Here is a 27,942-nt window from a genome sequence, read left to right on the forward strand (position 1 = left end):
GCTCTGTTCAGAAGGTCAAAAGATCCCACAGTGGACCCAAGAGGGTGATGATTACAGTGATCACTCTTGAGTTGTGTACTACTCTGATGTGGACTTCAGCAAAGGTTTATAGTCCTATAATCCCATTGCTCCCTCTGTTACATAACCTCTTCAGGTGCTATCAAAGGTGCTGGAACTCTCAGTGTCATTAGAGATACAAAAAGACCAAAGCAGTCTATAAAGGACAAACAAGGATGCAGTGAGTTCTATCACAAATTAATATGCAGAGACAGTAAGTAAGCCATTCGTAGGTTGATTTTCCAGATAGGTGCAAACAGTTGTGCCACTTTTGTGTGTGGTATTTCAGTACAAAAACCTGCATCTTATTCACAAACCGATCACAATGTAGTTTAAGCATGCGCAATAAGAAATTAAATAGCGCTGCGTCTTTAGTATTTAAATTGTCATTGTCGTTCCTTTCCGCACAAACACACCTTTCTATGTATGTTAGTCTCACAAAAATTGCCTGGCACAATTTACAGTGTGAGAAAAGCAGGCAGTAAAAATCTTTTATTTTTATTTTATTTTTTTATTTTTTTGATGATGTTGGCAGTTATTCATCAAGTAATGGAGAAGAGCATTATAACCTGGCATATATCCACATATTGCGGTGTAGTCAAGCACACCTTTGGCATTTTTAAGAGATGATTCAGATGTCTGGATCACAGTAGTGGAATGATGTTGCCTGTACATTCCCCGCAGATCGTGATGGTCTGCTGCATCCTCCGCTAAATAGTACTCAGAATTGGCTGCGAGATCGGCATTGCACCATGCAAATTGCATTCGGCACAGACTTTGAGGCCATTTTTGCGCAGGAGTGCATAATTCCTTTAGTGAAACAGGCGCTAAACCAACACAGCATGTGTAAATAATTCCCCCATTTATCTTTAAAATGTCATTTTTATTTGTACAGTGATATAATTACACTGTTACTGTTGGAAAGCGATGAGTAGACACCATGATTATAGCCAGTGACTATTTAGCCCGAGACAGACCACTGGTATTAAAATGAATGAAAGAGATTGGAATGCCCAATATGGCGAATGTTGAAAAGGAAAGTCCTGCCTAACAGGTAAAGAGCCAATCACTTTTTAGGAACAGACATCGCCTGTCAGTCACCTCGAGAACGCACGTGCATAAGCTGAACCTGCCGAGAAGATAGCGTTTTTTTTTTTATCGTGATTTGAGCTAAAGAAGTACAATTTATGATACCACTGTTGTCAGATTTTACTGCTGATTTTTAATATGTTCTTTGATCGTAATCTTGACAAACTGTTTTTAAGTTTAGGCAACATCCCTCTTGATGGACACTCACGTGAAGCGCATGAGAGAATTGATAAAGTTGATTCAATTAGAGTTCTGTGTTAGCATGTTGCAAAGCTATTGAATTAATGTTCGATAGAGACAAAATGCATTGCACACACAAATATTACATGAAAGGGTCCTTGTTATATGGAATATTTTTTTATATCTTGACTTTGTCTGCTATCTAAAACAAATTCATACCTGAGCTCATGCAATGTGTTCTGTTAGCCTAATCTCAAAATGCATGAGATGCTGCCTTAGGTTTTGGCCAAAATTAAATGTATGCTGTCTACTTTTTGAAATACCCTCCAGGACAGGAGTCCACCTATGATGCCCTAAAAATGATGTTTAGCAAGGCAGCTCACTAGGTTTGGGAGTCCATATGTCACATAAAAAAAACAAGAATGAAATTAAAATTTAAAAGAGAATAAATGCACTGTAACAAATAAAAGGAAACACTCAAAATGTAGTTAAACTATGGTTTTTTTAAAGTGCCAAAAAGAGCACAGGACATTTTTAACATTTGTTTGATTGTTGCCCTGTGATGGACTGGCCACCTGTCCAGGGTGTTTCCCTGCCTTCGGCCCGAGACAGTTGGGATAGGCTCCAGCACCACCCGTGGCCCTGCATAGGACAAGCGGTAGAGGATGGATGGATGGATTTGATTATTGCACCTTCATCACTGCTCTGTAAAAAAGAGCTGATATACATATTGAAGATCCCATACAATTAAAATTGGAGATTGTTGCTTTTAGTCTGGTAGCTTTGAAGCTATCTTATATGATAATGTACTCCTAAAAGTTGTCAAAATTATCTTTCAGTATATATACACAATTTACAGTCTTGTAGATTAAAAATATTAATGATTTATCTTGCACCCAAATTTGTGTGCAATTAAATGCTCTCTAGAGTGAAAATAAAATGATAGTTCATGACTGCCTATTGGCTATTAAAAAAAGATACATGCACTTTGAAATGTCCCACCCAAATTCCTATTTCAATAGGAAATATGTCAACACAAGAAAATTGAGTTCGTCAAGCCATTTCATGGGGTCTTTCTAATTCAGTTCACAAACTATCATCATCTAACAGCAAGTACCTCAAATTGTAAAACAATGATTTAATCTATAACCCATCACACAAAAAAATTCAGACACACACAACCTGCTTCATTCTTAAGAGGTATTCGACATTCAACTTTGTGTATGTGTGTGTCTGTTCTCCACGTGTTCTGGATGTAGTGCACTGTGATTCGAATGTGGTTCCGCCCACAGAGAGTGAGTCTTCATGGAAGCTCACTGGGAATTTAAAGACATCACTCAGTGAGTGGAGGAAAACCTGACAAGGAGAAAGAGCAAACACATCAGACATGTTTCGGACAGCAGGGATGGACTGGCCCTTGAGAGCACAGGGACTTTTCTTGTTGGGCCAGCTGTCGACACCAAATTTATTTACAATATAAATAACAATATTTATTAATATGCAAAAAAAAAAAAAAAAAAAAAAAAAAAGGCAAACTCAATTGACTTTTAATTATGTGCAGGATAGAATGACAGATTTCATTCCTGTTATCAAGAAATAGCATTTTAACTAGTGAAAATTGAATTGATGATATCTATAACTCAAATCCTGCACATGATTAAGTGTCGAAATGGCTTGTGATAGACAGAATATTGTGAAATTCTGCTGGTGGAAATTTAGTTACAGATATTAAGAACACTACACAATACATTTTTTTTTACTAGTTGAAATTCAATTTTTTTGTATAAAAAAATTTGTTTCTGTGAGTGATGACATCATTTTAATATCAAGAATTGAATTTTTTACTAGTGCAGATGTAATTAATGATATCAAGACTTTCACTAGTAGAAATTCCATTGCTGTTATGAAAAAAATTTGCATTTGAAATAGTGAAAATTGAATTGTTGATATCTATAATTCAAATCCTTCACAGTCAGTTTGGCTTGCCATATTAAAACAGATATTTTAAACATAACAAAATGAATATGAACTACTAGATAATAAAGCGATAATGATGTGTATTAGGCAGTATAGGTCCTGGGCTGTTTTTCTGTCCCAGTCTATCACTGATGGCTAGTGAAGGTTGGTGTGAATACCTCTTTAATCTCTGCACCACCTCCATCACCATAAAGTCAGTGATGCCTGGACATGACTCTTCTGCCAGATGCATGGCCTCCTTTAGGTCCTCTAACACCGCAGACTTATAAACACCAACCTTTTGCTTCAGCTGACAGAAGACAAAGAAGTTCATTTTGTGATCTACTTGAAAAAGTGCCCTTCAGGATATATCTTTTCCATCAAGAAAACAAAGTTGGAAAATTACTTGGTTAATCAGAATTGAAGTCTTACCTCTACAAACAATGGGGATATAATAGAGGACATGCTCTGGGAGAGAGGTCTCTTTAGACTGTCTGGAACCTAAACATTGAGACAGACAGGCAGTGTATACTGTGAAAGACAAACCTCTGAAGATCATATCACACACTATGGTAACTGACAGAGGGTTGCAAGAGTATATAATCACTCACTGACAACTACAATATCACTTTAAAATGAAATTCAGTTCACGCTGCTCTCTACAGTACAGATGCCGACAGACAGGGAGAGAGAAAGAGCTTTCTATGAAGCTCAGAGGGACCACAGCTAGAAACAGTCCCACTTCTAACCACATCTTGAGGATAAAAGCTTGCTGTGACAGATGAACCATTCTCTTACTGGTCTATTAATAAAAAACTTCTTCTTGACACCCATATCATTTAAGAACAGAGTTGTGTGACTGTATATGACAGTATTATGACATTTATCTAAATATATATTGATTTACAGTTTCCAAACCAACATACAAACTGTACAAAGAACCTTCAAGTCAGCATGAAACTGTATCCACAACACACGTTTGAGAGACAGGATATTCAATGAAAAAAAATGCAGTTATTACATTTTCATTAAAGATCATGAGAACAAATCCTTTTTCCCCCTTGGAATAAATAACACAGCACTGATGAATCACACACAATAAGAACAGAAATGTGTATTAAGAAAGTAAATGTGGTCAATTTTGATTTAATGTTGTTTCTTAAGTATATGTATATAAATGTGTGTATGAGTGTCTGTGTTTTGATTAATATGGTATGCATGAGTTAATATGTTTGTGTGTGTAGTTTTACTAGGCTATAGTTTGGGGATACATTGTTCCCAGTGAGCAACATTTGTCAAAACTTTCCTTTGGGTATGTCCTCAAAGACAAAAAATGATTCCTTAATAAAGTAAAAAAATAAAATAAAACGTTTTATTCTAAACTTTCCAAAAGCTTTCTTTTAGTGATAGGTTTTGTCTGTAGTATTTCCATCTTAAACTATTTGCCTTAATAAAAACATTGCAGTACTATGTTGCCGCATAAAGGCAAAATGCAGTAACCACACATTTGTTGAAGACGAGTTATGACTGAAATAAGATCTGACCTGTGACAGACGGATTCGTCTCAGCTGTGCTCGGATTTACAGAATATGGAGTGTTTTCATTGTAGAAAATCCACCCTGTTTTTTCTATATTTCCTGTTTCAGTGTTGCCATAATTTTTGGATTTTTGTCTTTGTAGGACAGTATGGTATGTCCTTATTCAGATAAACATCTCTAGGTAAACATCTCGTTCCCCACCTGATTGTGGATGAGCACTTCCTGCTGTTGGATTTCATTCTGGTTCTGTTTGGACTCTTTTTCTCTGATTGTGTTGAAGATCCAGTTATTATCTACAGACTTCATTCCAGATGCTTCACTGTCCTCTCTGGAGATACAGAATCATTTCTCAGTGAATAAACAAGATAATTATATATATGATTATATGTGTGTGGATGTTGTTTCTGTGCTTACGAGTCTGAGTCTGAACTGTACTCATCACGAGCCTGTTTTACTTTCCATCTCTTGTAATTGTCAATGAGCTCTGTGAGGTATGACGTCTTCTTGGCATATCGAACGATAAGTTTGTGTTTCAAAAGCTCTTTAGCTGTTGGTCTCTGGTGAAGACAACAGAATTTACACAATTACACACAACAGAAACATATTAGAGACACTCACAACAGCTTATGTCATCAGCTTGGCTTTAGTGCCATGCAGAAATCCAAAGGCTTTTTAGTTTAGTTTGGCAGCACTTACAAAGTTGGGATCTTTATTGACACAGGCATCTACAAACTCTTTGAGAGCTTTGCTGTAGTTACCCTCCAGTGTGGGTGCATGTTCCTTCGGGATGAGAAATAACGCCTTCATGGGGTGAAGATCAGAGTGGGGCGGCTCTCCTTTTGCCAGCTCGATTGCAGTTATACCCAATGACCAGATATCTGCCTGTAAAAGACACACGACTGACTAACATCAGTTCATTTAGATGATGTCTGTCAATTGATTATTTTATTTTTTTAATCAAATTAAAGACATGATCTCTGATTAATTAATCAAATGAATCACAATCACATTTATCAATATTTGCCAATTCCATATTTTATAATCATATTTAATACATAGTGATTCAAAGACATTTGCTGTAAACCCTAATGTTGTCAAGTTGTCTTAATTAAACACTACTTGAAATGTCAAGTTTTGGGCTCATAATTCAAATTTTACATATCCTTGGGTTTGCTGACTTCAGTTTGGCTGATATGTCTTTGGAGGGCAGCGTTTTGCAGAGAGTGAATGTGAAGGAATGTGATGCGGTCGAATTCTGGTGGATAAGCCTAGCAGAAGTTGACAAATTGCTGAAATCACCTAGATATAATCAGTTATTAATACATTTTTAATTAATTTTATACTCTTGAACTAATTTCAGCCTCAGCTGACATGTCCTTGGATCGCTTGGATCACTTTTGTGAATAAGATGCAATTAATAATAGAAGAGGCATGTTTGTACTGTAAAGAATGACAGTAATTTACAGTGACTTAATGCTCACAGTGCAGCACTATTTCAGCGCATTTATTTCCACGTTAAACTGGATTGCGGTTAGTGAATTTGGCCATGTTTTTGGTGGTGGAAAATGCTGTTCCAGTGTGGATTAGAGGCATAAACGTAGCAAAATCAAGGCGTTTTTCACCGAAAACTAGTGCTGTCAGTGGATTAAAACATTTAATCCTGATTAATTGCATGATTTGTCATAGTTACGCAGAAATTTGACTCTCTATACAATATATACTTCTTTTCCTGTCAATATGCATTTATTATATGATGTAACAATATGATGCTTTATTAACATTTTCCAAACAAAGCCTTCCGAAGTTTAAAGATAGAAATGTACTAAAATAGCACTAATTCAAGTAACATTAAACATTTCCCAAAGTCTTAGTGGGAGGTTGACTAATTGAAAGAACTAGTCCCCATAGGTTGCATACTCATTGCGATGGGCAATCTCTGTGGCAATCTGTAGAAATCTACTTTGGATAGGGACTGCACATGATTCGCATCATGGCGTCAAGTGCCACATTGAGCTCTACATGAAAAGAGCTGCAGAGAACGTCTGTGTTCAGAATGGCATTCTATTCTTACTGTTTCTGACATATCTAATGCTTCATTCCATTCAGCTTGGAAAGTCTGAATTTCCAACGTCCTACTAGGAAAAATACAATGGAATGCCCCTTAAAATCAGACTTCCAAATTGGAAACATCTACAAATAGGTTTTAGGTGCGTGACGTAACATGTTGGAATGCTTTTATGAAATAATATCATCAATGAGTCAAAGTTCCTACATTACATGATAATACATTACAACCTGTTTAGCAAATGTTAGCAAACACAGTTGTTTAAAATATGGTAAATTATACTGTATTTTGATTATCGTACACCTGTACAACAAAAGCTAGAATTGCAGCATCGTTTATCAGTTTTGCTGCAAGGAGACGTCTCTGGTGACAATCAAACACCTGGTAAGCTAACAGGAGCATTGCAGTTTTGCTTGCTTATAAGTCATCTTCTGAGCATCTGTCCTTTATTGTTGGAGATCGGAGATATCAAGTCGGAATTTCCCACATCCGACTTTGAATAGAATGCAACATATGTATGGCAGAAATAGTAAGAGTAATATGGTAATATGCCATTCCAAACATTATTCTGCTTTTAGCACTGGCACTGCCCACGTAATTATATGTCATCCAAATTTTCTAGTAATCATTAACAGATGGTCTGAAATGTTAGCGGCAACAGGTTCAAAGTTTAAATTATTTAACAAGCTAGCCTACCAGTAGCTCCATTTTAGGTGATAGTTAAGACTTGATGTGCCTCTGTGGCAATTAAATTCCACAGCGGCAACAAAGTACTTGACTTTTGTCACAAGTCCCATCTGTGTTTGTTTTGTAAGAGGTCCTTTCTCAGTCACTGGATCACTGACATGGAATTGCTGTTGTGGGTGTGTTTGTGGTGTGTGTGTCAGTGTAATTGACTCCGGATACATCGCAAATGTTCCACCCCACTCCAACCAGTGTTTAGAACTCACACAGAGCTGAATACAATTTGAAAATTGGTAAATGTGTTAATTGCGTTTAAGAAAAATTAGCTTGTGAAACATTTTAAATGTAATGTGTGCATTAATGCATTCATTTTGACAGCTCTACCGAAAAAATACTACTGTGGATGTGGCCTCAGACAAAGGGATTTTGCGCTTACCACATGCAGAAGTGGTGCAACTGTTCACTGCATTTGCCCCAAAATGATGAAATACCTGTAACACATTGGTTGCTGTAAGCATGCTCAGGCTCTGACCTTTGAGTCATACTCTGACTGTTTAATGACTTCTGGTGCCATCCAGAATGGAGTGCCCACAAACGTGTTCCTCTTGATCTGTGTGTCTGTGAGCTGCCCAGCCACACCAAAATCAGCCAGCTTCACATCACCCTGCTCTGATAACAGGACATTAGCAGCTGGAAAGACACAAACAGATGAGCACATATTAGCTATATTGAGTTTGATGGGGGGGGGGGGGTTACAGCTCAAATAAAAAAAGATTTGTACAGAACATTGAATATAAACCCTTTTACAAAAATGCAAGCTGAATATTTCTGCTTCTAAACCCTTCGGTACACTTGCCTCAAGACTTCCATTGTAAGTGTACTATTGCAAATACAATTATTGCTTGTTTTTTTACAAACTGGGGATTGACTTCTTTTCAATTATTTCCTGTGGTAATTCACATCATTCCACAGATGCTGAGAATTAAGTTGTTTGAAATCTGAAATCACTCCTTTAATTGTAGAAATCTACATAAAATGTATTCCTGCCACATCGAGGCAGAATACATCTGAGCCTGTGCTTTAGTGGTTTGCTATGTCAGTGTGATGAGGTGCTGTGCAGGTACCACAAGTACCTTTAATATCTCTGTGAATTTTCTTCTCTGAATGCAGGTAATCCAGACCCTTCAGGATTTCTCTAAGGATGGTGGCAATATGAGTCTCATCCAGAGCTCCAGGCTCCAGCTGTAGCACAGAGAAAAGGCCCAAGTGAGGATCTCAACACTCATTCATTCAAATCTGCTTTGGATGAAGCATTCTACCTGCTCCCAAAGGAGAGCAGGATATCTGGTGGAAGCGGAAAGGAAGTCAAGTGAACTGGGCTGGTTTAACCCTAGAATGCATAAAAGGGGTCAAATTGACTGTGTGATTTTCGGAATACTTTATCAATATAAACATTTTATTCCTTTATATTTTATGTTATCCTCAAAAATCTTGTGTTTGAGTCTCATTAATGTCATAGGGTCAGAAAAAATATACATTTTTGTATCACTACTCAAAGTCTTCGCAAAGGGGGTCAAAATGAAATCCAAAATAAAATCAGCTTTGCTAGCAAACTGCTAGTGCTAATATTTAGGTAGCTAGCACATTTTGGTAAGTTTTGTCTGGAAATACTGTATTTTATTATTTTTTTTAGCTTTTTAAAATATATGACAGATAGATTTTGAAGCATTGGCATTTAAATATTCTAAATCAGCAAGCTAGTAAAATACTTGAGTAGCTACTAGCTAGCACATTTGATCTAGTTATCTAGCTTTCTGAGTGTTGTTCTAATCTATTAATATTAGGTATGTTAGTGTATCAATAAATAAATAAAATAAGAGATTTTTTGTATTTATTTTTTATAACAAATTATATTTTTGTATTTTAAAGAAAAGCAGATGACATTTATAACATTCCAGTGGAGAAATCTGTCTGCACTATTAGATGTTTTGAATGTATTTGCAATGAAGGCTCAGAAAAAGTCGGTTCAGGAAAGGTTGCAATTAATTTAAATAATACTGAATTTGATCTTTTAATTTTTAAACCTTAAGAATGAACAAATAAACAAATTAAACATTAAAATAGTTGTGTATGATCTAATTCTTAAATTATTGAAGATAAAAATATAAAAAGTTGAATCCAAGAGGGGTCATTTTGATGCCTTTTATACATTAGTGTTGTTGTTGATTTTCTGGGGGGTCACGCAGAGCTAAACTTTTGAATAACTCAGCCTGTAGATTTACTTTACTACTTCTTAAACCTATATAGACCTCCACATTTAAACCACAGGTGTTCCCAACCGTATTTGTCCATTGAAGTACCACCTGAAATTCTCAGTAAAGTTGACATATAAAGTATTTATGAAGTATTTGTATTGTTATTTTTCTCATTCTTATTACAGTTTTTTTAATTTTTTATTTTTTATTGGTTATGTGCATGTCGCAATAGTCATACAAGTTTGAGACAGCGTTAATTATAATTTTTTAAGTGAACTGTCCCTTTGGGGTTCACGGTAAGAAACCCTGCTGAAGACCAAATACTGGTAGAGATAAGAGAATCAAAATTCTCACCAAATCCAGGGCTGAGCCCCCTCCTGAATATTCCATGATGATCCATAACTTTGTGTCCTGAAAGAGAGAGACCAAGAGAGAGGGAGACATGGAGTCTGGTCATTCTCAGTTCAAACATGAAATCTTTTTGTTTGACCATGAGTTCAGTATTATAACGAATTTAGAATATTAATTCAGTAATGAAGACATTATTTAGTTTCTATATAAATCATATTTCTTTGTGATGACATCCCCTCACTTCAGGGGACACATTCAGCTACAGTATTTTGTCCCCTAAAATATAGCTAGATCAGCAACCTCTATCCTAAAGAATGCAAAGTGATGGATAGGACTGATGCTGTATGAGATTTTCCAGCTCAGTGTGACTCACAGCCACAGCTTTATCTTTACCTAACAGTATCAAAGCACAGCTTCATTGCATGTGCATGGACAAACAGAGCAATCAAATGTGGCATTTTTTAGTTAGAAGATCATCGTCACAACACAGAATTACTTCACACAGGTGAAAAAGTCACCACAAGCTGCCTGACACACATCAACCTGCTTCATCACAATGAAACCTCAGATTACTCTTATTCTCAGATCACATGCCCACACAACAATCTGATGCATACTGTGAACAGAAATGATTTCAGTTTTTCCAATGTGATTGCTGGATTAATGCAGTGCAAGTTATTACCTTGTAAACAACTTGTGTTTATAAGGTATCAGGCAGCTACAAAAAGTGCTTCTGCCAAAGTTTGTGAGGTTTATGGAATCAAATCTTTTAAAGATATTGGTAAAGATATCTGTTTGAAGCACTTGATGAAAAGGTAAATGGGACAGTCTTTCCTCAAGCACAACTGTAAATTCTTCTTTGTTTGAGCTTTATTAGTCTGTATTTTTTAATAAAGGATGGACAGAAATTCTGACCACAAAGTCCACACACAATGGAAAGTTATTTATTCTGCATTGATCTGTATTTATTCGGTATAGAGCTGTTCAGGTTGTTTTCCTAAAACATGGAAGAGAATTCATAATGGGTTCCCTCTGGATTTTCCTTTGGGTTTTTATAATTGCAGTTTTGGATTCATGAGTAAAATAAGGTCTGCAATGAAGCACATTCAGGTTTATGGTATGGCTGTGTGTCATTTATGTTGTAGAACAAAACATCTACGTATCTTCAAACAAAGTTAACCACAGATCTTATTTTACTCATAGATCCAAAATTACATAGGACATTTCTAAACGAAACCATGGTGAATTAGTCTTCTGGGTTCCCTATAAATTGATATCATGGCTGAACAGCTCTATTGCTGACTGATTTAACTGCCCCTTAAACATCACATAAAATGCATTGTGGTTGCCCCTTCCTGTCTAACTGTGCGATTCTTTGGCCAGAGTAAGCTGCAAAACGGGCCAGACTTTATGCTAGGTCAAAAGTCTGGTTCTGAACATTTTCACAATTCCTCTCATGTACTGAATGATGCTAATACACTCAAATCATTCAGGGTTCCACATATCATAATGCTAATACACTCAAATCATTCAGGGTTCCACATATCATAATGCTAATACACTCAAATCATTCAGGGTTCCACAAATCATAATGCTAATACACTCAAATCATTCAGGGTTCCACATTTGCTGGCATGGCTTCAGCTCCAGGGGCTCAAACTCAGAAAAACTTGGAAAGACTGGCTCTGCAGTTCACTCAGGTAAGAGACAGAAAGGGGAAACACTCTATAATCAGGTCCATTAATAGAGGAACCCACTTTATCCTTCAGGCATGTGGGCCTCACCTTCAGATAAGAGCCGTAGTATTTAGTGATGAAGGGGCTGTCACACTGACTGAGGACTGTAATCTCCTTCTGTATATCCTCCACTTCATCTTCAGCTTCTTCCAGATCAATGATCTTTATAGCAACCACCTGCTGCGTGCGGGTGTCAATCCCTTTAAAGACCTCGCCAAATGATCCCTTCCCAATCCGCTCAAGCTTGGTGAACAGCTCTTCAGGATCGACTCTCAAATTCTGTATAAAAAAGGAGAATGAGTGTGAAACGATTTAATTTGCTTGCTTGAAACACTCTGAGATGCTGCACTTTAATGGGAACAGTTCTCACCAACATGAAAGAGGCTCCTCAAAGAAATCTTTCCATGTAACTTCATATGCTTATTTTCATTAGGAAACGTGTGTCGTGGTAGGCATTAGACGACTAACAGTAGCATATAAACGAATCTTGAAAGGTGCAAAAATGTGCATGTTTGCTGTAAAATTTTGACTGTCCATTTTTTTCAACTGTCTCGGTTCTTCCATAGGAATTTTATAAAAAAACTTCATAAGTTATGAACCAAACCAACCATCACTGAGGTGAATCACAACATTACAAACTTTGATTTGAAGCAAGAAAGTATTTGAAAATCGAACAAAAAAACAAAGGTAAAAAACCGTGTCTACTTAAACATGGAATAAACTTCAATCCCATGAAGCACAGCGAATAATGTAATCAAATTAAAAACAACGGAAAAATATAAAACTACTGATTCAAAGTTGTTGATTATAATGGTAGAATCAATATATATAAAGTAACTGCTAAAAATTCAGATATTTACAGTACTGTACACAAGTCTCATGAATAGTTTTGGAAACATTTGTCTTAAGATGGTTATTTTACACTGCCTGGCCAAAAATAAAGTCACCGTTTGGATTTAAATAAGCAGATACTCAAAAGCCTATGATTGGATCATTATTGCAGTGATTAATATGTTTCAGCTGGCAACAATTCTTTTAACCCTAACTGGTGCAGTGTGTAGCTTCTCATTTCTTAAACAACCATGTTGGAAGAAGTATCCCGTGGTCGTGGAAAAGATGTTACTGTGTTTCAGAAGGGGCAAATTATTGGCCTGCATCAAGCAAAGAAAACAACTAAGGAGAATGCTGAAATTACTGGAATTGGGATAAGAACTGCAAGAAGATCATTATTAAAACCTGGAAGGATAGTGGTTCACGGCTATGTTTAATTGTGAAAATAAGAGCATTTCCACACACACAATGCGACAAGAACTTACAGGATTGAGGCTAAACAGCTCTGTGGCCACAAGAAAGCCACTTGTCAGTGAGGCTATTCAGAAAAAAACAACTTCAATTTGCTAGGGAGCATAAAGATTGGACTGTGCCCTTACGAAACAAAAATATATGTGAATATACTGGAAAATATAATGTGATGTATTAAATAATACATTTTCATATATGGGAATCTAGTGCTTATATTTTTCAATATTCTGCAATAAATGCATGAACCACGTATGGCTCTATATTGATACATATATAAAAAAAATATATATATAGCAATAACAAGACAAAAACTGTACTACATTTTTACATGTAATAGCTTTATTGAAATACTCAAATCATTTCTCTTTCATTAGTTAACGCATGGGTTTACATACAGCATTAAATGTCTCAAAAATATATTCCCAATATGCCTACAAAGGTCCCCAATTCTTTACAGATTCAGGCAAATGAAGACATAAATGTAAATTCAGTGACAGATTTGCTTTCCACATAGTATTTCAAACTGTTGGACAAAATCTACAACCTTTTTTCTTCTTTTTTTTTCACACATTAATATATATATATATATATATATATATATATATATATATATATATATATATATATATATATATATATATATATGGATATATATTACAGAATATATTTCTCTCAGAATTGTGTACATATATTTCACATGTTCCCATATATATGTTAAAATATAGTGCATATATGTTCAAATATATTTAAACTCAATATGTATATATTTACAAATATATAATTACATAAATATTCACATATATGGATACATTACAGTATATATTTCCTCAGAATTGTGTACATATATTGCTCATACATATTCCCATATAAATGTGACTATATGTACAACATATATGTTAAAATATATTTAAGCACACACTACCATTGTTTATCACATGCACATCTATATATTATGAAGTGTATTATTGAATATAAAATGACAAACATTACAATATATAAGGACATATATTGTCATATATTTCCCAATACATGAAAAGCGGCAATTCCTTATGTATTACTCAGTATATTGTAATATATTAACACAATGTATTATTCTATATAATTATGAATATACTAAAAATATGCATATTGAGCAGCAGCCGTCAGAGTCGCATTGGAGTGACGTCACCTCCCCTCTTCGAATGATTGGCTAGAGGAGGAGCTGTCGATCAAGAACAAGTGGACCAATGGGGACGCAAAACGCCCCCTGATTTACATGAAAATCTACTCACAAGTTTTGGAAAATCAAGCGCAGAACTTGGAAACAAAAGCAAAGTAAAATACAGCGTAAGTGTACAAAAAAATGAAAATATGATCAAAATTGTCAGAGAGCATAAAAAACAGTAATATAACCAAGGAAAACATGATTTTGTTTGCAATTCTGATGACTTTGCTTTAGGTTTTCTTTTTTTTTTCTTTTCTTTCTTTTTTCTTTTTTTTTTTTTTTTTGCAGCATATTTTAAATGTGTTTATATATTTTTTATTCATGCTTATTATTTTTTGATCTGCGCTAATTATTTTGATCTGCGCATTTTATTTACTTTAAATACTTCATTGTACTGCTGCATAACGTTGCTGAGCCTAGACCCAGTAGCGGTTTTAACCACCAAGCAAACCACGCAATTGTGTGGGGCCCTGGACGTCAGGGGCCTCCCGGCCCGAGTAGCAAAGCTCTACAAAAACCGCTTGAGGGGTGACATGTTGTTCTGGGTACACACGCGAATATACTGTTGTCTGCGGTCTCAGAGCGGTTCACGAAGCCGCCGGGTTCGGGTCAGTAGGACTTTGGGTTCGGGTTTTTAATTTATGAAAAAAATATACAGGCCTTCCGAACTTGTTTCGCCCATACGCGCTCACTCACACAGATATGCGCAAATAGATGAGGGGCCGTTAACACTGAACGTGTTTTTACGTGCTTCTACTCTGTTTTATCATTGTTTTTCTATGTAAACGCGCTGGATGAAAGTCCTTGATTGCTGTACCACGTCTCACTGTTTCTTCAGTGTCTCACGCAGGACCGGCACATTTTTAGACACTGTGTCAAGTTAAAAAGAACGTCAGGTCTCAAAAACACATGTCGAGACGCCTACGTTCTGTTTCAGTCGTTGCGCTGCGTCTAGACTGTTTTTAGCGCAGGTGTCACAAAGATTTAACATTCTCGGATTGGTTGGTTGCTTGGGGCCTCAGAAATCGTAAACCCGCCCCTGCCTAGACCTGACCAATAGAAACAACCCCAGATCATAACACTGCCTCCAGAGGCTTGTAAAGTGGGCACTATGCATGATGGGTGCATTGCTTCATGCACTTCCCTTCTTACCTTGATGCACCCATCGCTTTGGAATAGGGTAAATCTGGACCACATGACCTTTTTCCATTGCTCCACAGTCCAATCTTTATGCTCCCTAGCAAATTGAAGTTGTTTTTTTCTGAATAGCCTCACTGACAAGTGGCTTTCTTGTGGCCACAGAGCTGTTTAGCCTCAATCCTGTAAGTTCTTGTCGCATTGTGCGTGTAGAAATGCTCTTACTTACACAATTAAACATAGCCGTGAACCACTATCCTTCCAGGTTTTAATAATGATTGGACAGTTCTTCACCCAATTCCGGTAATTTCAGCATTCTCCTTAGTTGTTTTCTTTGCTTGATGCAGGCCAATAATTTGCCCCTTCTGAAACACAGTAACATCTTTTCCACGACCACAGGATACTTCTTCCGACATGGTTGTTTAAGAAATGAGAAGCTACACACTGCATCAGTTAGGGTTAAAAGAATTGTTGCCAGCTGAAACATATTAATCACTGCAATAATGATCCAATCATAGGCTTTTAAGTATCTGCTTATTTAAATCCAAACGGTGACTTTATTTTTGGCCAGGCAGTGTATTTCAAGCCAGTCTTGCCTAGTGGTGTCTTTCTACTGGTCATCTTGCACTGGAGCCCTAGTGGACGGTTTGCAAAGGTTTCAAAGAGAATGTTTTGTGCAACAAGGAACTCTTCGCTCAAGGTGATCACAAACACATAATACTCTCATAAACTCATGTTAAACTGATTGTGCTGAATCACGATTGATACACAGCTAATCTAATCTCACACACGTCATTTACAATAAGCACGGTCATGGCCTTTCCACTAACAGTGGCACTTTGACGATCAGATGTTTAGTAACCCTGGGAAGAAAACATTAAAACATTGGGTGGGACTGAAATGATTAAGAAAAACTCTTACAGTGGCAAAACACAATAAAATTCATTAGTAAGTAATGCAGTCAAGGCTATGACACTGTGTCAGAAAGTTTTTTATTTTCAGCCATTTTTACCTTCATAAGAGCAAATTTGCTTAACCAGACAAAACATGCTGTGTGTCATCCTTTAATGTAAATACTTGAATATGTACTTTTAATAAAATCTCAATTGGAGTAATTAAGCAGCTACCTATATATTTGAATCAGCATTAACAGATGTTTAACCTATAATATGCATGTTAATATGCATAACTAGGCCAGAATAAAATTCAAGGAAATGTATCAGGTGAAAGATAAATAAAAAAATATATACAATAAGCTAAATGAAAAAGAGGAATTCATTTCAGGGACAATACACAAACACACAATACCTTTGGTCCGTTAGTGTCCATTACTGTGGCTTCTGCTTCCTGAACATGCAGTAGACACTCCGTGTATCGGACAGTCAATCAAGAAGAATCTTTATCATGTGGGTGTAACGGGGCGTTGACACAGCCGCCCTCTTTTACAGCAACAGTGTCAAAGGGCATGAGTGAGATGACACTAATATGCACCGGGTTTACAAAAACAGCTGATATGTTACTCACAAATTCAGGATGTTAAAAACACTACTCATTCAACATCACAGGTTGTCTCTTGCAAATGGAGCCTTTGCTTATGCTGATGCATAAAGGCTAATTACCACTGCTTCCCTCAAATGGCACAATAATTCAAATGTGATCTATAAATCTGATTTACACTTAAAACTGAAGGGAAGGGGGAGTCTGCTCTCAGATTTCCTTTACAGCTATCAGGAATATCACTGTATTCACATTAAGTTGAAACACATCATAACAATCACAATCCAGTATCCTACCAAAGCTGCACAGCTCCTCTAACATCCTTCAATAGCCTGTGATATTAATGCTTATTTATGATATTTATATAAATGATATACAATATATTAGACTATATTAGCTATGCCTTGCAGAAAAAAATTGTCACAAGTTGGCTAAATCTCACAAAACGTCCCACTGAGGACATCTGGGTATGTCCTCATTTGGAAAACTAATAAATAAACAAAGCCAATAGTTTTTCTTTTCTTTTCTTAAAATGCAAAAAGTTTAGGGGTATAGTTATGGTTAGTGTTAGCTGACAGGAAATACTTTTAGTAAGTTGGCATGCATTGACATACTCCATCTAAACCTATTTTTAAACAGCATTTTGCTCATACTTTTATAATTATTATGCATGTGTAGCAGGATAATGTTGTTACACAATATTAGTAAATTATTGTTAATTTAAGGGTATTTTATTTTGTAAGAGGGAACTCTTAATGGTCATTTGTGATTGATAGTTATTTACAATATTTTTACATTATAGAATTTTATTCATTGTCATTTTTAGTTTTTTATTATTACACACTTTTAAGTATGGTCAAAATATTGGTATAATACATCTTCAGTTATGTTGTGCATGCAGCGTGAGCTTCGGCGTTATAAATAAGATGCTTGTTACATTTCGAACCACTCGACATAGTGTCAGTTAAGCTGATGATTATGGGGAATTACTTCTCCGACTACCTAGTTGAAGCCCTTGTACAATAACGGCAATTCCATAATTGGCAATGGTGTTTTAGCCCCGCCCCTTGAGGTGTGCATTTGGCCTATATAAGGGGGTGCAAAATCACCATTTCTTCTGAATTTTTCTCCTTCAAGACAGCGACTGACAAGTTTTAACAAGAGGAGAGATTTGTTTCCTTTTATTATATATATAAATATATACACTGGCAGCCAAAAGTTTGGAATAATGTACAGATTTTGCTCTTATGGAAAGAAATTGGTACTTTTATTCACCAAAGTGGCATTCAACTGATCACAATGTATAGACAGGACATTAATAACATTAAAAATTACTATTACAATTTAAACTACTTCAAACAGTTCTCATCAAAAAATCCTCCACGTGCAGCAATGACAGCTTTTCAGATCCTTGACATTCTAGCTGTCAGTTTGTCCAGATACTCAGGTGACATTTCACCCCACACTTCCTGTAGCACATTCCATAGATGTGGCTGTCCTGTTGGGCACTTCTCACGCACCTTACAGTCTAGCTGATCCCACAAAAGCTCAATGGGGTTTAGATCCAGAACACTCTTTTCCAATTATCTGTTGTCCAATGTCTGTGTTTCTTTGCCCACTCTAACCTTTTGTTTTTGTTTTTCTGTTTCAAAAGTGGGTTTTTCTTTGCAATTCTTCCCATAAGGCCTGCACCCCTGAGTCTTCTCTTTACTGTTGTACATTAAACTGGTGTTGAGCGGGTAGAATTCAATGAAGCTGTCAGCTGAGGACATGTGAGGCGTCTATTTCTCAAACTAGAGACTCTGATGTACTTATCCTCTTGTTTAGTTGTACATCTGGCCTTCCACATCTCTTTCTGTCCTTGTTAGAGCCAGTTGTCCTTTGTCTTTGAAGACTGTAGTATACACCTTTGTATGAAATCTTCAGTTTTTTTGGCAATTTCAAGCATTGTATAGCCTTCATTCCTCAAAACAATGATTGACTGATGAGTGTCTAGAGAAAGCTGTTTCTTTTTTGCCATTTTTTTTTACCTAATATTGACCTTAAGACATGCCAGTCTATTGCATACTGTGGCAACTAAAAAAACACACACACAAAAAAAAAAAAAACACAAAGACAATGTTAAGCTTCATTTAACGAACCAAATAGCTTTCAACGTGTTTGATATAATGGCAAGTGGTTTTCTAGTACCAAATGATCAATTTAGCATGATTACTCAAAGATAAGGTGTTGGAGTGATGACTGCTGGAAATGGGGCCTGTCTAGATTTGATAAAATTATTTTTTCTAATAGTGTCTTTTGTTTTTTGGTATCTATTAAAATAAACTGTCAAATCATATGTAATCATTGCTATATATGTCCCTACTGTATAGGCTCATACACAAAATATACCATAATTCAAAGCTCAATAGCATTTGAAGAGAATGACTTACAGTCATACAACCAACTCCAAAGTGTTCATCTAGGTGTCAGCTACGATACACACCTTTTAGATTTGTGGTATTTTTAAAAATTATTTTTCAGATTATATGTAAATATTTCTGTATCTATCAGTATTGTAACAGGCCTTGGTGTCAGGATCTGGATTTTATTTCTGTCAGCTGGCCACCAGATAACAGCCTTTTGGACTCAACATACATTTTTTGTAATTAAGTGCATTTAAAAAAAAATATATATATATTAAATTGCAATTTAATTTAATACACTAATTAAGCACTAAAACAAAATGAAAAGAAAGACAGGGAACTGTGTACAGTTTTATTTATGTACATATTTAGACAGATTGTTGGTGGGAGCCACAGGAATTCAAACTTATTTACATAGGTAGCACTTCCAGTCAACCTTCTGAGCCCTGTTGAACTGCTTGTCTGACACGGAAAAGCATCCAACATGGAACCACCTCTTGCAGCAGTGACATTCAATCTGAAAATAATAATAATAATAATAATTTTATCAAATTGCCCAGTAATCACTCAGTCTCTCTCTCTCTCTCTCTCTCTCACTCACTCACTCACTCTTTCACTCTCTCACTTTCTCTCTCACTGTCTCACTCACTCAATTCAATTCAGTTCAAATGAGCTTTATTGGCATGACTGTATACAATGTACAGTGTTGCCGAAGCATTGACTAATAAACATATTACAAACATAAAAAACATGTATATACAATAAATAAATAATAATGATATTAATATATAATACACATAAATGTCAAAGTAAAATACAGAGAGCAATGAGAAAGGGAAGAAAAAAAGGAAATTAAAATAGTAGTTTGAATAGAGCTGTAATATGATGAGGGGTCAGTCTCACTTCCTCATATGATGACAGGAGGACACATACTGTGCTGCCAGCTGAACTCACTCTACTTTCTCTCTCATAAGATATGTCTAAATCATTCATGTCCTGGAAATCAGGTAGAATATGAGCTATTTGTGTAAAGTAAGTGTTTCTAATGGTCTCATATTTACTGTAGTGAGTGAGGAAGTGCAGCTCGCCCTCCACGACTCCTTCAGTGCAGTGTGAACACAGTCTGTCCTCTCTGGGTCTCCAGTTCCACTGTGCTCATTCAGATGATACTTTGACAGTAGCTATCTTTGTCAATAGTCTTTAATATTGATCAAATATGGTGCCAGTCTTGATTCTGTGGAAGTAGTTTAATCTATGTACTTGTGTGACTTTGTGCTGCCAATCATGAATGTATTCTTCATGGGTTATTCTTTCTGTCTGTTTCAGTTTTGCTAGTCTGAACTGGATGGATGAAATTTGTTGATATTTTTCTACTAAATAGTGCATAGTGTCACTCTCTCAGTGTCCTGTCCCGTGTGTAAAGGCACAGTGATGGAAGTTATCTGGAGGTGTGTCTGACAAATGGAACTAGAACTTAGCTGCTCTCTTCTGGATTTCAGTGAGCAGAGGGAACCGGCCCAGTTCTGCTCTACAACCCAGATTCGGAGCATTTCTGTGAATTCTGTGAATGTTTTTGTGGAATTCTAGGTTCAACAGGGCTTTTATCCCAGGGTTCATAATTTAATTTATATTTGGGGCCCCAGATTTCAGAGCCATATAGAAGTATAGGTTTGATGATGCTGTCAAAGACTTTCAGACACAATTTAATATTATTCAATATTATTAATTGAATAATATTAAATTATTGAATTTAAATAATGATTTTCTTATACTATAATATGTCCTATGGGCTTTGTCAGTCAGATCTTTTATTGCCAGATCAAATTGTCCTGAAGCAGAGATTGTAAGACCCAAATAATTCTAGCAGTTGGCATGATGAAGGATTGTTCCCCCGATTGTAAACATATTTATTGCTCATAATGCGATTGTTTTTTTTTTTTTTTTTTTTCTCTGCAAAATCATGATGTTGGACTTCTCCATGTTTATTGGTAAAGCCCAATCACTGCTATATTTGTTTAAAATGGAGAGGCTTTCAGGTAGTCCCTCTTCATTAGGTGACAGAAGCAGGAGGTCATCAGCATAAAGGAGGCATTTGATTTCTCTGCCATCTAAGATCAGTCCAGGGCAAGGTGACTTTTGAAGGGTTGTGGCCAATTCATTTAGGTAAATATTAAATAGAGTCGGGCTGAGGCTGCAGCTTTGACGCACTCCCTTGGTCTGATTGAAATAATTGGTTCTTTTGTCATTTATCTTAACATATCATTTATTGTTTTTGTACATGTCTTTTATGATATCATATGCCTTTCCTCCTATTCCACTCTGGATGAGTTTAAGGTGATTTGATTTTTCTTCCAATTCTCAGGAAAGTGTCCTGAGTAATAAGAGATTTAAGAATAGCATCTTTCAGTTTGGGGCTGTTATATTTCAGCATCTCATTATATATTCCATCCAAGCCACAAGACTTTTTATTTTTGAGGGATTTCATCTTTTCAGTCAGTTCATTTAATGATATGGGGGTGTCCAAATGGTTTAATTGATCTTTTATTATGTGTTCCAGATTATTTAGTTGAGAGGTCAACTGTTTTTGGCTGAGGTTTGGTTCGTTTTGTGAATGTTCTGTCCAGAGTTTTGGGTTACAGATGGGAATGGATTTGACTTTTTTTTTTTTTTTTTTATTTATCTAAATTGTTCCATAAGTCCCAAAAGGAATTTTCGTTGACAGCCTCCTCAATCTTGTTCAGTTTTTCTGCCATATGTTCAGTTCTTTTCATTCTTAGTAGTGACTTGTACATTTTAAGGGTTTGATGATATGTGGTTTGTGTGTGCTGGTTTACAGGGTCTCTGTGTTTTTCATTTGATAATGATCGTAATTCCTTTCTTGATGTTTGACAATCTTTGTCAAACCAATCAGCCCAACATTTTTCTCAGGGCTATATAACATATTTTAGTTAACTGTTCTGTTGCCAAATTGATACTTTTCTTGTCTAATCCAAATTTGGTGTAGAAAATCATTTTCTGAACATGCGTGCTGTGCAGCTCAGCCTTATATTGTGCAAGGCTGTCATTTTTCCATATAAATTTGGCGGGAAGGGAATACAATTTAATTTTCTGATCAGAAGATGCCAGATTTTCTCGTTTAGACTAATGACTATGTGACTGATCTGAGAAAGGAAGCTGTGACATCACCATGAAGTAGTTGATCTTACTGTGGTCTGTATCTGTTATAGCATAGTCCACTGTGCTGCTGCCTCGAGGTGAGCAGTAAGTAAATCGACCCAGAGAGTCTCTCCTTGTCCTGCCATTAACTATATATAAACCCAGGCTTTTGCAGAGCTGCAGGACGTGTTTCCCATGTCTGTTTATCGTGTTGTCATAGCTCTGACGTGCTTTAGTAAAAAGTCGATTCTGCTATATATGTGTACTGTTAATATATTTATCTCCAGCTGAACTAATGTAGTCTGGTTCCTTTCCAGTTCTTGCATTCAGATCCCCCATTAACAGTACAGAGCCTAGAGAAACTGAATGATCTCTGACTGTAGTGTTGGTAAGGTGTCCTCATTATAATAGTGGGAATCGTATGGGGGGATATACACTGCACATAGGTAAGTGTCCTCATCTGAACAAATGAATTCCTTATTAAGTTTCATCCAAATATGTTTTCCCTTTTTTACAGGCTGAATGTAGTGGAAAAGATGCTCTTTAAACCAGACTATAATTCCTCCTGAATCTCTTCCATTTTTAACATGAGGGTTTTTGATTGAAGGTATAAATAACTCTGTAGGTTTGAGACTCCAAACGACTCCATGTCTCAAGTTATATATTTATATCCGACCTATATACAATATTTAAAAAATCAGGGTTAGTGCTTTTCTCTCCAAAAGATGAAGAGAACATCCTCTGAATGTTGTAGCATGTTATTTTAAATGAAGACATTGAGAAATGTTCTATTTACCAGAAAGAATAATATATGATTTTGTGACCCAATATTGTTTTGAAATGTAGTGAATCAATTAAAATTCATTACAAAATAATAATAATAATAATAATAGTAATAATAAAGGATATGGAAAGAATATGCTTGACTAAACTCACATTGTAGGTAGTTAAGCTAACAGATTGCCACATAATTTTCAGCATGTTTTTGATCTGGCTGAGGTCACTGGTGTCTGAACTACCTCTACCAGCCACAACAGCGGTGTAGCTGTCTGACTGTCTGCCGGGATGCTGTGTGACCCTCTCCTCTCTGACAGGGCGTGTTCTCTGGGGGCTCCTGAGACCCGCATCCTTGATGGATTTTGCAAATAGTCTCATGCCGTCTCGATGCATGTGGAGACCGTCATATAGATGCGCATGAGTGATGCGCTGATGATTTGCTATATGTACAGTCATCATGAGTGCAAACATATCAGTTATCTCTGCATTAATGGCATTGATTATGTTTTGTGGAACACCTCTGTGAGGCAGAAGTGTAGAGATGATGACTCTGGCACTGGGGTAGATCCCTCTAACTGATTTCACCAAGTTGATGAGAGCTTTGGCGACGTCCACTCTCCTGGTGTTGAGGTCGTTTGTCCCAGTGTGCAGTATAATGTGTGAGGGTGCACCCAGTTCATCTTCTCTCAGCAGCTTCAAAGCAGAGTGAGAGGTGGGATACCAGAGTTTCCTCACATTTCTCCCTGGAAACAGTCCTCTCTGGTCGAGGTCGTTGCCGTTAGAATCACAGAGGATGATGATGTTGTGTTGTCTCTTCTCTTCTCTGTTGCTGCTGATAGATGTTGCTGTGGTCTGTGGATATCTCTGTCTGGTGCTGATATCTTTTCTCTTGGAGTTCTGAGAAGCTTGAGAGACCTGAGAAACTTGTGGGGTTACAGGGATGGGATGGTGTGTGTTTGTGTGTTAACACACTGCTGGTGTTGTGTTGTGCTTGTGATGTGTTCAGAAGTAGAGGTGTTGAGTGTTTCTGTGCTTGTACACTGTTGCTGTTGTTCAGTGCTTGTGTGTAGCTGTCGTCTCATCTCCTCCAGTTGTTTATCCAGCATATTACTGTGTTGACAGGGCTCAATGCTAAGAATTTTTTCTACTGGCCCGGTTGGGCCAGTGCTTCAGATTTTCACTGGCCCCAACAAAATGACAAATAGCTGTTTTTACCATCAAAGCTTTAAAAAATATGTCCAAAGATAAATAATTTTTCATATCTTATGTTTTTAATACAACGTCCCTCAGTGGCCTTGGTAGCTCTGCGAGTAAAGACGCTGACTACCACCCCTGGAGTCGCGTTCGAATCCAGGGTGTGCTGAGTGACTCCAGCCAGGTCTCCCCGCTAGGGAGGGGAGAGTCACATGGGGTAACCTCCTCGTGGTTGCTATAATGTGGTTCTCACTCTCAGTGGGGTGTGTGGTGAGTTGTGTGTGGATGCCGTGGAGAATAGCAAGGGCCTCCACATGCGCTACGTCTCCGTAGTAACGCGCTCAACAAGCCACGTGATAAGATGCGCAGATTGATGGTCTCAGACGTGGAGGCAACTGAGATTCGTCCTCCATCACCCAGATTGAGGCGAGTCACTACACCACAACGAGGACTTAGAGCGCATTGGGGATTGGGCATTCCAAATTGGGGAGAAAAAGTGGAGAAAAAAAATAAAAAATACAATGTCCCCCAAAATTGAATCACATTTATAATTTGCAAGATATGATTTATACTTTATGTAATCCTATATATGCGCTTTACAGATATAAATTCATAAATGCATCATATTAACCTCAGCCGTCTTGCCATTTACACATGTGCTTTTAAGCCAGAAGTTCTGTGGAGGAGATGATGGGTTTTCAGTCACCCGTTTAGTCATGCTGTCATGCAACTTTTGCCCATGTGTAGTGTTTTTACAAGAAGGATCAAAGATTATTCACTGAGTTAAAGATCTGATTATTGGCTGAGAGAACAGACTTGCTACTAAATCAGTTGTGATATATATATGTAATATACAGTAGGTAGATATTAGGCCTAATCTGTGAATTAACCTTGTGTATATAACATGAAATCAGACAACCCAAACAAGACCAACACTGACTGATATATAAAGAACAAAAACATAAATACCTGTATGGTCCAGAAATTAGACATATAGCAGGTGTTTTATGAGGATGATATGAAGTAGACTGTTTTAAATATTCATCTTCACCCTGCAGATAACAGTTCTGATAATAATAGCCTAATAGCCATAGTGATCTTGCTTCTTTTCATATCAAATGGCATTATCATGTCGAATTAATGTTTACATTTTGAAACATTACCTAATTAAATGTATACTTACATTTTGGATATTGAGCAGCTCGTGATTTCCAGACACGTGTATAACTGGGGTTAACAAAGTTTATTACATTTCATTCGGCGCTTCATCTCTAAAGGCGAATTAATGAGAGAAAATGTTTTTGTTTTTTTACAGTGGGAATAAAACTAGCACTCTGTCCCTTTACGAGAGCACATGCATGTTAAACAGTCTACGCTGCACAGAGAGAGATGATGATGAGACATACAGTTGTGCTCAAAAGCTGTGTGTGTCACCTTGTGTGTCTGTAACAAGGCCAAACATTCAAGGGTATGTAAACTTTTGATCAGGGCCATTTGGGTGATTTCTGTTATCATTATGATATAAAAAGGAGCCAAACAACTATGTGATAATAAATGGCTTCATTTGATCACTATCCTTAAATAAAAGACAGTTTTTTTGCATGATCAGTCATATTTTCAAAATCAATGCCAAAATTTCACAATTTCTGCCAGGGTATGCAAACTTTTGAGCACAACTGTATGCACGGAGAGACATGGATTTTCAGTCCTATAGAAAGAAACTGTTGATTTCTTGTGTTCCACTGTGTGGATTACTAATTTTCACTAACATGTAAAAACGAAAAATGTGGGGATTTCGCGCACTGTGAACATGGAATGTGCGGGGATACTTAAAGTGTTGCACAAGACGTTAAATCCCACTATGAAATTCATTAAGTGGTTTTTTTTTTTCATGCTATTTTCTACACATTGGTAATAGCTGCTGCTAAGACACTTGGAAAAGAGCGAGGACAGTGTTAGGAGAGTGCGCTGGGTGTCTGCATGATCTTGTGCTGCACACGACTGTGCCTTGGCGTGTCCAGTATATTATGCATTTGCACGTCTTTGCGAGATAAATATACTCACGCTCGCTCCTCAGTTAGAAGACTCCGTGTAATTTTTGTGCTTTCTCGCTTGTTGTTTGCTTGCACTAATGTTATAAATGCAGCACTGGCCCGATCAGGGAAGTGACAGTTCTAGCAACTGGCCCGAATCTTTCTCACACTGGCCCCGGGCCATCGGGCAGTCCTTATTGTCGAGCCCTGGTTGATCAGCTCCTCTCTCACCCTCTTCAGCTCCTCTCACATCTCCTGGTTGTTCTCCTCCAGCTGTCTGACAGCAGAGCAGAGCTGTTGAAGTTGTTGTATGTTACGGTGGCTGGTCTGGTTTTGGAGCTGGCAGAGGTTGTTGGTAGTTTCCTCTTTAAACAGGAAGTAGTCCTGCTCCAGCACAGCGATACTGTCTCAAGACCTTGATCTTTGGAGATGCAGGAGAGACAGTGTGTCTGTGTGCTACAGGGGAGCTCGAGCTTAGGTCAGTGTTTGTGGCTGTTATGTTGTAGGACTCTACACTGCTCTTCACCTCAGGATCTTTCTTAAACTTCTGAACCTCTATTTTAAAGTCCATTAAATTCTTCTGGAATTAATCAAGGCTGGGTTCTGACCCTTGGACCATGACTGTACCATTGTGATACAAGTTTACAGTCAGCTTTATCTCCTTTTCTCCTTCTAGAGTGAGTTGTCTGTCTTTACTGATGCCACCTTTTCTGCTGCATTTCATGGCAGTTATGAGAGTTCTGTGCCAGGCTGATGGGTGATCAGTGAAGAAGAGCAGATTACACCAGACTCTGCTGGGTTCTGGTCCACTGTAGTCAGACAGAAGTATCTCTGGGTTCTCTCTCAGGATCAGCTCTTTCATCTTCTTCTCATATTTGTTTGATAAAACTTCTGCTGGATATATTTTCTCCAGCTCTCAGTTCACTTCTCAGTCACTCTCTCTCTCTCTCTCACACACACACACACACACACACACACACACACACACACACACACACTTGTAAACAATATAGTATGCCCATTAAAAATGTATAATCAATGCTACATTACCCACCCAAAACGTTTTTGGACCACCATCCGGGGGTTTTGAGGCAGCACATAATGAGCAGTAATGTCCACTCTTGAATACTGAAAACATGCAGTTAGCTGTGTTGGCAAATGGTACATACTGTAAATAGCATATAGTAGTACGGTACCATATGTTTACTATTTAAAATTTTATTGATCTTGTATTACTCATGTAAAAATGATAGTATCGTGTTACAAAATGTGTGGTTTTTCTGTGATAAAACAAATCTACACTTTATACCATAGTCAAAATGTGTT

General features: G+C 37.0%; 1 protein-coding gene across 1 annotated transcript; it reads right to left on the reverse strand.

The window, feature by feature from the left end:
* Positions 1 to 1,809: 1,809 nt before the first annotated feature.
* Positions 1,810 to 16,917, reverse strand: stk24a (serine/threonine kinase 24a (STE20 homolog, yeast)). Its single transcript, XM_051710495.1, has 11 exons — positions 16,863 to 16,917; positions 11,960 to 12,190; positions 10,179 to 10,235; positions 8,703 to 8,811; positions 8,102 to 8,259; positions 5,517 to 5,702; positions 5,235 to 5,377; positions 5,022 to 5,148; positions 3,715 to 3,783; positions 3,462 to 3,592; positions 1,810 to 2,682 (listed from the first exon to the last, which is right to left on the reverse strand). The coding sequence occupies exons 1-11, from the start codon at positions 16,881 to 16,883 to the stop codon at positions 2,664 to 2,666; spliced, it is 1,251 nt and encodes a 416-aa protein (XP_051566455.1). The 5' UTR covers positions 16,884 to 16,917; the 3' UTR covers positions 1,810 to 2,663.
* Between the last annotated feature and the right edge of the window lie 11,025 nt (positions 16,918 to 27,942).

The sequence above is a fragment of the Myxocyprinus asiaticus genome, chromosome 11 (genome assembly GCF_019703515.2).
Source record: "Myxocyprinus asiaticus isolate MX2 ecotype Aquarium Trade chromosome 11, UBuf_Myxa_2, whole genome shotgun sequence".
In the NCBI taxonomy this organism is placed as follows: domain Eukaryota; kingdom Metazoa; phylum Chordata; class Actinopteri; order Cypriniformes; family Catostomidae; genus Myxocyprinus; species Myxocyprinus asiaticus.